General features: G+C 40.8%; 1 protein-coding gene across 1 annotated transcript; it reads left to right on the top strand.

Annotated features, from left to right (window-relative positions):
- The first annotated feature begins 2,050 nt into the window (after positions 1 to 2,050).
- Positions 2,051 to 9,891, top strand: ASMT (acetylserotonin O-methyltransferase). The gene is made up of 8 exons (XM_064646166.1): positions 2,051 to 2,221; positions 3,560 to 3,734; positions 4,922 to 5,051; positions 5,926 to 5,994; positions 6,531 to 6,649; positions 7,380 to 7,520; positions 8,690 to 8,812; positions 9,588 to 9,891. Exons 1-8 carry the CDS (start codon positions 2,150 to 2,152, stop codon positions 9,797 to 9,799), a joined length of 1,041 nt encoding a protein of 346 aa, XP_064502236.1. The 5' UTR covers positions 2,051 to 2,149; the 3' UTR covers positions 9,800 to 9,891.
- Positions 9,892 to 13,091: the final 3,200 nt, after the last annotated feature.

The following is a 13,091-nucleotide window of genomic DNA, read 5'->3' as shown; positions in this document are numbered from 1 at the left end:
CTGTCTTTGGAATGAATCTGAGGCACTAAAAAATCTGTAGCGTGTTCACCAAGAGAGGGTCTAGATTTGTCCAAGTGAATGAACTCTTCAGATTAGCTTCAGATGGCAGTTCCTAAATAATAACTGAGCTCATGTGCTCTCCTTGAGGTAGGGATAGCAGGGGAAAGTGTTCATTATGAATGTACCTGTGTTCTCGAAACCTTTGGTGTCTTGTTAAATGCAAGCTGCACAGATTCACAGCTACTCTGGCAGAGAGCTGTGTTGTGATCTCCACAGTACAAAATACACAGAATATTAGTGTCTAAGCTGTACTGAACAGTGAAGTCTGGTGCACTAGCAAGAAAATAGCCCTATATTTATAGGCTGTGTTGGCCAGGATGAGGAGCTCTACATGTTTCTACAGATTGGTGTTTGCTGTAACTCTTGTATGTTTGGACCTCCTACTCTGGTAACACAGGAGACCCTGAGATGTTAAAGCTGGAGGAACGGGAACTGTTTCTGAGTTTGTGTACAGAGGGGAAAAAGGCTGACATCTTCTTGGCTAACTTTAACAACTAACTCTTCAAGTAAGTTGCTACTTCACCACTGGCTAAAAGAAGTAGAACCTCTTTTGGCTAAAATGCAAGGATCTGAATGGAAAATTCAGATTCACAGAAGGAATATACGGTGGAATCTTTCAGTTGAAAACGTTTCACTGCATTCACAAAATGGTCAGGAAGAATGTGTGACAACTTTATACTGGCCTGTTTCTTCTAGAATGAGGCAGGTTCAAAAGAGAAGCACAGGACTAACCTTCAGCTTCATTATATAAACACAAGCCTATTTCCTAGGAAAGGAAGATAATATGAAAAAGTTGTGTTGGGATGAAGTCATGAAGTGCACTCTTTAACTGTACACTAAGCTGATGCACAAAAAATGATGAGCTACATCTTGATCTCTGTATTGCTGAAGTTTGGCCCGTTAATCACTGAAGCATGGAGAAAGCTAGCACTGAAAAAATGCTGGTTGGTAACATTTTGCCATCACTGTATTAGCTAAGTCAAGTCTCATTTAGCTTTGTTGCCTGAAGGATCTCTAAATATATGATGTAAAAACTGTAAGTCTTTTCCTTGATGGAAAGGCACCTTTCTCACCTGAGAGTTGCAATATCTGCCCAAAAAGTCAAGATGGGCAAGACTTCAGGCATTTATAAGCTGGAGAGATGGACAGCAGGGCAGAAAGATCTCAGAAAAATAATCCAGGGGGTTAATTTTCTGATGAAATACCTATGAGGTATGTCCTGCATGAAGTTGAAGTCTACACCACATCTTGCACTTGGCAGTCATTTCATTGTTTCTTCCCAAGGGCCTTCTGCATGGCCATGGTTAGTTTTGCAGAGAAGGTGAGGAACACTGCAGCAGCCAGCTGGAAAATGTAGAACATTTTGTCATCCCTCAGCACCCTGCTCTGCCAAAACACAGCAAAGCACAAGTAGGTCACGCTGCTGTGGTGTTGCTATCAAACAGGTATTGATTTCTAAGCTGTTATGGGGGGAAGGACCTGGAAAATACAGAAAAGTAACAAGAGTAGACTTAATTCCTCATAGGCCTCACCTGAGTGATCACTGTCAGAGCAAACTAGTCACAGCAACAAAGCAGCAAACAGATTCTCCCAGCTTCTCTTTGGACTGGCTGCTTTTGCACTTAGGGGTGGGGTCTACCCTACTGCCAGCCCCAGGGTCCCCTGCACCTGTGCCTTTCACAGCAAGTTTCAAGTCATGAGTAAGACTGCTTTCGTTTATGGACTCTGGTGCATCACGCTGAGTTCCAGTTCTTGATGCTCTTCTGTGCTGATTCCTGTTTTGCTTGTTACAAGCTTTCAAGTGCTTCTGAAATACCAGTGTCTTAACTCACTGATGAACCGATGATACAAGCTTTAATCCACATGGCTTCTTTAGACTTATACTTGATGATGGAAGATCCAAAGAAACAGCTGAACTGGGTAGAAAGACCCATCAAAGCCAAATAACTCAACTAACGTGTTTTGTAACCAGTGTGTTTCTCACAAGCAATAAGATTAAGTGGATCAGCTGGCATGCTTTGTGCTTTGTGGAAAGAAGCTTATTTAAATTAAGAGGGCCAGGGAGTCTGTGTCTCAGTCCAGAAAGAAGATGGGTTCCACAGAAGACCTTGACTATCCTCAAATCATTGTGCAATACAGCAGTGGATTTTTAGTCTCAAAGGTAAGACATATAACTCAGTCTTAGAAAGAGAATGCTGACAGAAATATTCAAGGATTTCACTTTAGATCCTGAATGTAAATCTTTGGAAAAAGTGAAAGAAAGTGTTTGGTATAATGACTGTTTTTCCAACCAGCATTTTATTATGGCACAAAGGTAGAACTAGTAATTCCATTCTCCATATTGTTTACATTATTTGCCTTTCTCTGTGTGTAAGCACATGGGCATAAAATTATAATATATAGTGAAATGGACAAATTTTTTCCTTAATGTACTATTTAGTTACTTTTCTTATTGTTCCTTTCTCCACCTATGGCCAACATGGCAAGAGAAGGAATGCTCCTTGGGTTGTGCAAATACCATTGCATCTTAATGCTTCTAAAAGATGGAGCTGACAGTGAAGAGAGGAAAAACAGATAATGAAAAATTACTTTACTTTCTGAGAAAGAGGAGCACCCAATGCTTTCCAAATTAACATGGTACTATGTTTTTGAGAAACAATCTCATCTTTGATTAAGCCATGCTTTACTCAGAGTAAAATGAGCTTCTTTGCATAAGGTATCATTGTAGATCAAATCGTATATACAGGCAGTCAACTGAGTTAATGCCTTTGTTGCTGTCTCAGGAGTGTTTGTGTGACCAGAGTAATACTTGTAAAGTTGACTGTGTACAGCTAAAGAAGGGTGCTTTTCTTATGTATAGTAGCTATGTCTGTCTGAAAGTTGCAGGTTGTTGCTGGAGAAGTTTCACACTTTCTCTATGGAAAGACAGGGTGATTTTCCTGGCCTAAATGAAGCAGTTCTTCTGGCTGAGAGGAGAATCCCTACTTCTGGGAGACCATCTTCACGTCAGTCCCTGAAAACAGGGTCCATAGAGTGGGATATTCCCCACTCCACAGTTCAGTGGAGCATGCATTAGATCCTTAGTTAAAGAACAAAAACATAAACAGAGAACAACCACCACCATCCAGTCTTACCCTTGTTCTTTCCAGGCAAAAAGCAAGACATACTGTGAAAATGTGCTCCAAAACTAGGGAAGAGGAAGGAATATTTACACTCAGAACCTCCTCTCTAAATGTAGACTTTTATGAGCCAAAAGCATTGACTGGCTTCACCCAAAAAGAAAAAAAAAAAAGAACAAAAAGTGCATTGCATGCCCTGTATGTTATATTGGTGCTCAGATCAACTACATTTTAATAACTGGACTTGTTTGTATGAAATAAAATTTTACATGGAAAAAATATTATTTTGTGTATATTTTCTCCAATAATGCAGTTTGAGAAATTCAGTAGGCTTTACTGATTTCACCTGATCCCTCAGTCCCACCTTTCCTTACCCCCAGGTTATGTTCACTGCCTGTGAGTTGGGGGTGTTTGATCTTCTGCTGGAGTCAGGAGAACCTCTGTCTTCAGATTCCATTGCTTCGTGCTTGGGTACCAGCACCACTGGGATGGAAAGACTGCTGGAGGCCTGTGTGGGACTGAAGCTTTTGGCAGTAGAGGTGACACAAGAAGGAGGTAATAAAGGCAGAGGAAGGGGAATAAACTAAAAGACTTAAACCTCTGATGGTTTTTAAATGAGGTAAGATGTGTAGGCAAAGATGATATCTAATATTAGGTAAGTTAATGTAGCTGGAAGAAGGAGGAAATCACTTGGGATTCACACTTCAGCTGGAAGAGAAGTGACAAATGTCAGCATAATCACAAGTGTAAGGTAAAATCCAGGTGAAGGACTCTATATCCCTAAACTTCTTCGTGCAAGAGCCTCATGTGACCTTGGAGGCAATATTCAGGATCTATACAGAGCTGGTCTCAAGAAATCTCTGAGGTATGGGTGTGATTTTAAACTTTAAAACAAAATCCCAGGGAGGATGGGCAACAGCATGATTTAAAAACAGGTTTGGGGTTTCTTTGAGTTTTTATCATTATATGAACTATTTTGATCAAAACTGAGAGGTAACATAAGTTTGTGCTTGCATGAGAATCATTGATTCCGCTTGAACAGAAGGGATGGATGTCTGGCCACCAGCCTGCTGGTCAGGGCTACCCAAAGTCTTAAAAATTGTATCCCTTGCTCTAGCTTGTGTTGCCATGCTCTTGGTTAGGGCTTATAGCTGTTGCCCAGTGAGTTTAGGGAGAGCAGGATCTGTCTTTTATATTCCTTTGGTATCCCAGTCCTGTGGGTGAGTGATGCCATCACAGATGCATTGGAGGAAACAGGAGATTTCTCTGAGTCCTTTAGGTATTCTTCCATCTGCCGAAGGTCCTGCCCTAGTGAACTGAGAGAAGGTAGGTGTAGCTGGCATGCTGTTTTGGGGACTTGTCTCCCAACTGCTGACCTTGATGATCAGAAAAAGACTTCTAAGCAAAGAGTTCTTATTTAGATAGAGCACACTGAAATCTTCCTCTGAGCACAGAAGCCTGTAGGTAGATAACGGCACTTGTAAGGCATTCTTTTTGCATTTCTGGAAAGAAATGTTTGGTTCTGCAGTTGAGTATAGGGAGATACTGTTTACTCAGACTAAATGGGGCAACACAAATTTCAGCAGACCTCACCCACTGCTCATTGCAGTTAAAGGATTTGATTGTAGAAGTAATGTGGTTGTGTCTTTGGCGTCTCCTGGCAATAAATACCATGCTGTACAATAGACTTGGAAAGGTGATATATCACACATGTTAGTAAATATATTCATTTCACCCTTTAGCCCTCTACAGAAACACAGAAATTTCCAACGTCTACCTTACAAAATCAAGCCCAAAGTCTCAGTATCATATGATGATGTATTATTCCAATACAGTCTACTTGTGCTGGCAGCACCTGACTGAAGCTGTGAGGTAAGGAGGAGTGTTGTGTGCTGTATGTTGCAGCCTGCCTTGCAGCATCTGCGTGGCTGCTCTGAGTGGTGTGTTTCTGGGAAAGAGCTCAATGAAGATGCTGGCTTGTTCTCAGAAGTTAAAATCAGCAGGTAATTTCAGCTGTTAACATGGCTGATATGTGTTCTTCCCCCCCCCGTGTTTTCTGTTTGTGTGTGTTCTTGTTTTCCTTTTCCCTCTGATTATAGAGATGATCTAGAAATCAGATTTCTGTCTATTTAACCTTCAGGAAAACACTTTATCATTACAGTGGTTCTTACCCGAGGATGTATCACCAAAGTAAATGATGAGTAGTGATGGCTAATGATGCTTCTGTTGCAAAGGTTTATAGGAGTGGTTTAATATGTGTCTGAAGTTTTACTTGTTCCAGTCCATGCAACTGATGACCAAAAATTGTGTGTATGATGGTGATGATTGCACCAGTCTTGTACCTTTACCTGAGTTGTGTTCCTATAAATTACAGATTCCTAGCATGTTTTATGTTGGAAAGGACTCTAAAGAACATCTCCTTCCAACTTTCCTACCATGGACAGGGATACCACTCACTAGATCAGGTTGTTCAAAGTGTCACCCCAATGTGACCTCGAAAAGAACCAATCATTCTTGTGAAAGGTTGAGAAATATATCAGTATGTTTTGGGACAGTTGAGAAATATATCAGCATGTTTTGGGACGGTAAGTGAGGGTGCCTCTAGAGTCAGTGCAAACAGACTGACATATATTCTGTACGAAGCTGAGCACCTTCCACAGTGATGCTCTAGCTGAAACTACAGCCCTGAGGTGTATTTGGGGTAAAAGACATCCACACTCATATGCATTTTTGACTGCTATTTTAGAGAAGGAAGAAACCAATATGAAAGAACTTTTGGCATTTCATCTCAAGATCCTTTTGGAGCAATGTACAGGTAACTATTAGTATATTTATAGAAATTTTATTTTTCTTATTGTAGATAAAAATAATGTTTTTAATTATGGCTCAGGATAATTAAATATAATTAAATGACAGGAGAATCCCTCTCATCAGAACTGTCATGCAATGTTTTCCTTTCTCAACAGTATCAATTACCAAGACACTGTCCGACATTTCGAATAGAAGTATATAATTTCCTAATCTGAAAAACATATCCCAAATCTCTGACAGAGGCAATGGTAGTTGAAGGAAAAAAAAAATCCCTTGGAAGCCTGAGAATTAGAAGCAAAATACATGTTAAATGGTAGATTTCACTAGTCTTGATTCCCTATTTAAATGCATGAATTCATAGCTGTACACTCCTGATACAGTACAATTCAATGAAGGTTTATGTGCAAAGAGAACATATTTCATGTCAATAAAAGCGGAGATTAGTATTTATGTTAAAACTCTTAATGAGTTATATGATAAGAATCATCGAGAATGTGGTAAGTAACCTTCTCTATGTGCTATGTCTTTTTGTATTACTAGATCAGAAGAAGAAATGTTAAAATTCATGGCTGGCCAGAACTCGGTATGGAGTATATGTGGCAGAGATGTTCTTGCTGCATTTGACCTTTCTTCTTTCACACAGATCTATGACCTGGGAGGTTAGTGTCAGTAAATCTTCTTTAACTAGCCTCTAAACTGTCTTTTACAAGCTTTGAAAAGAAAGATAGCTTCTATGTTATATGATGGGCAAAACAATGGAAAGCAGGATGTATTTCAGCAATAAAAGGAACATTTTACTGATTTGGTTGGGTTAAAGACAGAAATGTGAGAGTGATGAGAGCAAGGAAGCTGAATGCTTTTCTCTACAGAGTCTCAGTTATGTGAGCAGTCAGCCATTCCCTTGTGTATGTGGCAGCTTTGACAATTTTTCATGCCTTGCTTGATACATTCTCCCAGTGCCAGGCTCTTTCCCTCCTCCTCTTCAGTCACTGTCATTGATATACTGCCTACAGCCTGTTATCCTGCAGCACCCTGCTGTCCAAGCACTGCTCAGTGCTGCCAGGATTCATGAGATGGGTCAGGATCCACCTCCATCACTTCCCCAGCACCCGGTTTAGTGGCTGTTTATCATTTTTCACTTTCCAGCACCCGGAGCTGGGTCTGGCGGGGAGGGTGTGTGAGAGCTGTAAGGGGTGGGGCTGACCCAGAACAAAAGGCACCAGTGGCCTCTACCATCCCTCCATCTTCCCTTTCAGCAACACATGGGGAGCAATGTACATTGTCAGATTCCATGAGGCTGAATCCACCATTGCCTGCATAGTTTCATGGGGGTGTTGCTGAACAGGTTGTTTTTGTGTCAGTGCTAACTTTCTTTTGCTCTCCCCAAAGGAGGCGGAGGAGCTTTGGCCCGGGAGTGTGTTTCTTTGTATCCCAATTCCACAGTCACAATTTATGATCTACCAAAAGTTGTGCAAGTGGTCAAAGAGCAATTTATTTTCCCTGAGGAGCGTCAGATCGCATTCCATGAAGGTGGGTGTGGACAGTGGTGTAGTGTTGCCACAGCTGTTGCTCTCAAGCCCCTCAGCTCTGCTCAGAGGTAGCACACAGGAGGCTCATGTCTCCAGCTGCCCCTTACAGGGGCTGAGTGTCCCAGGCTGCAGCCTCCCCAACCCAGGTCTGCAGCTGTCCCAGATAAGCATCTGTAGCTATCAGAGGCACAATTCAATTGTTCAGCAACACAGAAGCTCTTTATTCCTGAACATAACTATTTGATTTTTTTTTTCAGTACAAGGGTACATTAACAAACAAAAGCATCTTGCAGTTTTGAAATCTGCCATGCCTTGTTATATGTTTTCCTTACACTTCCCTTTCCTCCTATGAAAACCTTTTGGCAGATGTGAGGGATGCCAGGCCTGCTCTGAGCAAGGGGTTTTCCTTGTCTCATCATAATTGACTTTCAAGTCCTAAGATATTTCAGACCATAAAAGTGAATGAGCTAGCTCATATTCCTCTTGCCCAGTCCATTGATCCTTCATCGTCTCATTTTCATTCTCATCTATGATGAAAATGTGTGTAGGGAGATATTATTTTTAATGTTTACAAAAACCTTTGAAGTTGGAATGGCTTAATGTTGCTTGATGCTCAGAGAGAGAAAAGAAGCCTTGAGGAAAGAAAAGAGTGTATAAAAAAAAAGATGCAACAAAAAGGGAGAAGAAATGACAAAGTAAAATGCTGAGAGAAAAATCTGAATGCAGTACACCAGGTGCTAAATAAAAGGCATGATGATGAAGCTAGTGCTAGGAGGTGAGAGGTGTGTATTCTTACTTATGTATTTATGAGATAACTCTCTGACTACTGAAGGTCTTTGAAAATTTTCTTAGATAAGGGAATATTCTTTCCTTTTTTTCATGACAGAAATCATGAAAAAATCATGTTCCTTAGTGCTTTATGAATCTGAATTTATATCACTGGAGAAAACCTAAACTCAAATGCTTTCCTTTGCCTCAAAGGCTGTTTCGGGGTGAGCTGCTGCTTTTAAATGTTTCATATCTTGAGGCTGAACAAGAGTAAAATTCCCTATGCAGTGCAACATGCACTCCAACTGGTAATTCCATTGTTGTTTGATATGTGTGATAGACATGGCAACCCCAGAACTGGACAGAACTGAAAATATTTGCTTATGGGTTCTTGCTTTACAGGAGACTTCTTTAATGATTCAATTCCTGAAGCTGAACTGTATATTTTATCCAAGATACTGCATGATTGGGATGATGACAAATGCAAACAACTGCTGGCAAAAGTCTACAAAGCTTGCAAACCTGGTAGGTGTGAGCTTGTAAAGAGCAGAGAGACTATCGCCTATCAGTAATGGAAAGCACACCAGTCTTAATTCTCAATTGGGGTGACAGAGTTTCAGTGCAGGGGCTTCTTGGTTTGGTCTTTTGCTTTCCTAAGCCATCCATGTGAAACTGAGCCAAATAGGGCCAGGTCTAAGATCTCTTTGTCAGGCTTCCAGTTTTTGTCTCCTCTACAGGGATTCCTCTTTCAAAGCATTTAGGTGTAAGAATTGAGGATTTTGGGTATTGTTTAGATGGGTGTATGCATTGTAGGGAACCAAACAGGTGTTCCAGTTAGAGGCCCTGAAACAGCGGCTCAGCCAGAGGCCTCTGAGATAATGCAGAAATCCACTAAAAGACCTTGGGCAGCCTGGGAAGGAGAGAAAAGAAGCTGCTAACTCCTGCGGAGTTAGTAAAAGTCCCATTAAGCATTACATTGAACCCTCAAAGCTTCAAAAGCACTGCCTACAGAGCCAAGTTCTCAGCAAAATCAGTAAACTCCTGTGGATTTCGGCTGGAGGAAGCTTCTGTCCCAGCCATAGCATCCCCTTCAGTCTTGTTATGTCAGTACCTACTAACCAAGCAGAGACATGATCCAATGCTTTTGTTCTTTCATTGTCTTCTGTGATGCTGAAATATGACTCAATGTAGAGGCTGCTTCTTCCTGAAACTAAAGGTTAGGATCTGTCCTAGTAAGAGCTCAAAAATAGCTCAGCTTCTCAGAGCTCAGCATGTTCTTCATTGCTCTTCATTCAATCAGGTGGTGGAGTGCTGCTGGTTGAATCGCTTCTGAATGAAGATAAAAGTGGGCCTTTAGAAACCCAACTGTATTCGATGAATATGTTGGTCCAGACAGAAGGCAAAGAGAGAACAGCAGCAGAGTACAGCAAGCTCCTTGAGGCAGCTGGCTTTGGAGTGATCCAAGTCAAGAGGACTGGAAAACTCTATGATGCTGTTCTAGGAAGGAAATAATAGTACACCTTTTATGTACTTAACAAGACAGAATAAGCGGGGAAATATGCTATTCTCTTAGAGGAGAATCATCAATGCAGCTTTTAGTTAAGGCAGCCAACTTTTTTGTAAGCTGATATATTGACAGAAGAATCACTAATGACAAAACTTGAATGTGCATGTATTGCAAGTCTGGCAGCCTGACCAGGCTTGCCTTTGGATCTGGAAGGGAGAGAAAGAAATCAACATCTGTTCCACAAGAGAAAACCCACAAAAGAAATGTGCAGTGTGTCTGCTTCAGATTTTATCATTCTCTCTGATTTTAACACTGTATCTGACAAAAGTAGAGCTGAATTTGTACTTGAATTCCTGCAAAATAAAACTGATTCCTGTGCAGAACTCTCTTACCTGAATTTTTATTCCTAAGGAATTTATATAATAAAACCAAACCAAATTATGTCTTCTTGTGGTTAGTCTTTTCAGAGTCCTATGAGAAATCCTGTCTAAGTGTTGAGGAGCTTGGCATGAAATAATGATATTAATTTTCAATTTCCTCTAGATTTTGATTTCATTTATGAGAAATAATTTTGTACCTTAGTGATTGTTTGAAGCCCCGGGATTCTCTTTACAGGGTTGCCAGGAGGATGGTGCAACAAAGTCATTCTGTTATGCACTTGGGAAGTCCTTACTGCATGCCTCCTGCTATTCCTTTAAATCATTTGATCAAGCACAGACCGCCATTATCCATGCAGTTCTTGGAAGCAGAATAAGAGACTACCGAAGTGAGAGACATTTAGAGAAGGCACCAGAAAGTCATTCTCTGCAGTTGCTTCTTGAGCACTAATTGCGTTTGCACATTAAGCTGGATAGTAGAGGAGCTTGAGACAGTTTTCTCAGTAGGCATCTAAAGGAGCCTCCCACTACTATCATTGTAGGTAGAGCACTGGGAGAAAGTAGCCTCAGTACACACATGTATGCAGAAATAAGGTTTCAATCTTATCACAGTTACAGAGACACGGTGGGACAGCGTGCATGATTGGAATGTTGGTTTTTTGGGTTCTTTTCCTTCTAAATAACAAACACTGTGAGAAGGACCTGAAACAAGTGCTTTGCTGCATGCAGGCAAAGTAAATAGTACCAGAGGGCCCAGAATACCAGAGGGCCCAAGAGTACAAATTGAAATCAGACGTGATCCACTTCAGATAACTTCAACAGGTGGATAGAAACATTGCAGAGATGCCTCTAAGGAGAATGTAAAACAGCAATGAACCCAAACTATTCAGTGCTTGCATTTGTTCAGAACTGGGTGTGCAGAATGGAAACCACTGGTCCTTGTATTTGTACACGTGTGAGTATTTTTGATTATTGTTAAAAGGAAATGTGCCTCTACATTTTTATACTTTATATGGTACTATGTTCTTGAGGGTAATTTGAAGTTGCATGCAACATTCTATCTTTAATCACTGCGAAGGAAATCCGTTTGACCTGGTATCCCCTCACATGCCTTATCCGCTCTATACATCTCTTGCCTCACAATGAATTTGTAGATTAGTTCAAGCAAATGCCTTGCCATAGCTGTAGGTTAAAACTTTTCAGGACTAAGTCTGCCTGCCTGGAACTCTATTTTTATCTTTAGCTAAGCTAATGACATACGTCCTGTGGCAGCTGCAAAGTGAACTTGACCTACTCTGGATAGGATGCTCAGCAGTGCTGTCCTTGGAACTAGGCTGTTTGTAGGACAATGTGGAGGGATAATGGTGTAGTAGCACCACAGTTACCCTTGCCAGCAATCTACACTTGACAGGCAAGTGCCTAATCAAGGATATTTCATCCTCAGACCAAGTCCTCCCTGCAGTTTTGTGGATCACCATTGTCACATAAAGGCTAGAAGTCCCAGGAATTGTATGGTAAAAGAAAGTGCTAGTGATGTCCATGTTTCCTACTTTATTTGGTAAAAGTCAAAGTGAAAATGTTTTGAGATTTCTTTTCCATAGAACTGTCTTTGGAATGGATCTGAGGAACTGAAAAAGCTGTAGTGTGTTCACTAAATGGTGGTCTAAATTTGGGCAAGTGAATGAAGTTTTCAAGCTTTCGTTTAGTGCACATGCGGATGGAAGACACTAAAGAGAAACTGAGATTGTGCACTATCCTTGAGGCGGGGATAGTAGGGGAAGACATCCTTATGAATGTAGCTGTGTTCTTGAAACTTGTTGTCCAGGCCTTTCCTTCAGAGTAATGGTGTATTGTAAAATGCAAGCTGAATGGATTCTGGGCTATGTTGTCCAGGATGAGGAGTCATACATTTTTCTACAATTTGATGTTTGCTCTAACTTTTGCATGTTCAGACCTAGTATTCTGGTAACATGGGAGACCCTGTGATATTAGAAACCAGAAAAGAGGTACTGTTTCTGAGTTGTATATAGTAGAACATTTTGAATGTTAAGGATATGTAGATGTCCATAATGTAGGGAAATCTTTTTTAAGACAAATGGTTAAGGTAATCAGCCTAACAGACAAAGTTAAGAAACAGGAGCAGTAAGAAACCACACCTACGTACAAAAGCTAGCAAACAGGCATTGAGAAGCACAGTGCCAAATATCAGAACTCGCTGGCCCCTCTGTAGAGGACCACTGGAGAAAGCTCAAAAAGCCCTGAAGAGGTTCAGCCAGATATTTTTAACTGAGAAGAAGGGCAGAAATGAAATTATCAAAGGGCTTAAGAGAGAGAGAAAACATCATGTGAAGTTAAAGTGGGGTTGTGGGAATTACTGTGGGGCTTGTGGCAAACTTGGAATCTTTAGAGAAAGGGCCAAAGGCAGGAAAATTGAAGAATCAAGGTGGGTAGGGGAAGAACCATCCCAGTGAAATAGAAAAAAGGTGAGATAAAATGTATTGATCATGTTTTGCAAGCTGCTGCTCAGCACACCTCTCTGGCCAAGCTGCATGCCTGATCAATAGAGATGTTCTTTATATTAAGCTCTATCCCTTGCTACCTTCTGTTTCATTTTTGCAAAGCCTTCTTGCATCAAAAGCCAGATCAGTAGAGTAGAGCTGCTTTTGAACAAGTCCCAGGTAAGACTCTGCTTTGGTTTATGAACTCTGGTGCATCGCACTGAGTTCAGGTTCTTGATGCTCTTCTGTGCTGATTCCTGTTTTCTTTGTTACAAGCTTTCAAGTGCTTCTGACATACCAGCGTCTTAACTGACTGAAGAACTGACAATACAAGCTTTAATCCACACAGCTTCTTTAGACTTATACTTGATGATGGAAGAAAAAAATCTGATAGAAAAACACATCAAAGCCATATAACTCAT

The sequence above is a fragment of the Pseudopipra pipra genome, chromosome 2, assembly GCF_036250125.1.
Source record: "Pseudopipra pipra isolate bDixPip1 chromosome 2, bDixPip1.hap1, whole genome shotgun sequence".
NCBI classification, from domain to species: Eukaryota; Metazoa; Chordata; class Aves; order Passeriformes; family Pipridae; genus Pseudopipra; species Pseudopipra pipra.
Note: the sequence above shows the minus strand (reverse complement) of the source record. Positions and strands in the feature narration are given on the sequence as shown.

What these genes read in the sequence shown, in the direction of transcription:
- ASMT (XM_064646166.1), top strand. Translation starts at nt 2,150, where the DNA reads ATGGGTTCCACAGAAGACCTTGACTATCCTCAAATCATTGTGCAATAC. An exon ending in CACCTGACTGAAGCTGTGAG is followed by an intron (nt 5,052 to 5,925) that starts GTAAGGAGGAGT and finishes CTGCTATTTTAG; the next exon opens with AGAAGGAAGAAACCAATATG. An exon ending in ACAGATCTATGACCTGGGAG is followed by an intron (nt 6,650 to 7,379) that starts GTTAGTGTCAGT and finishes CTCTCCCCAAAG; the next exon opens with GAGGCGGAGGAGCTTTGGCC.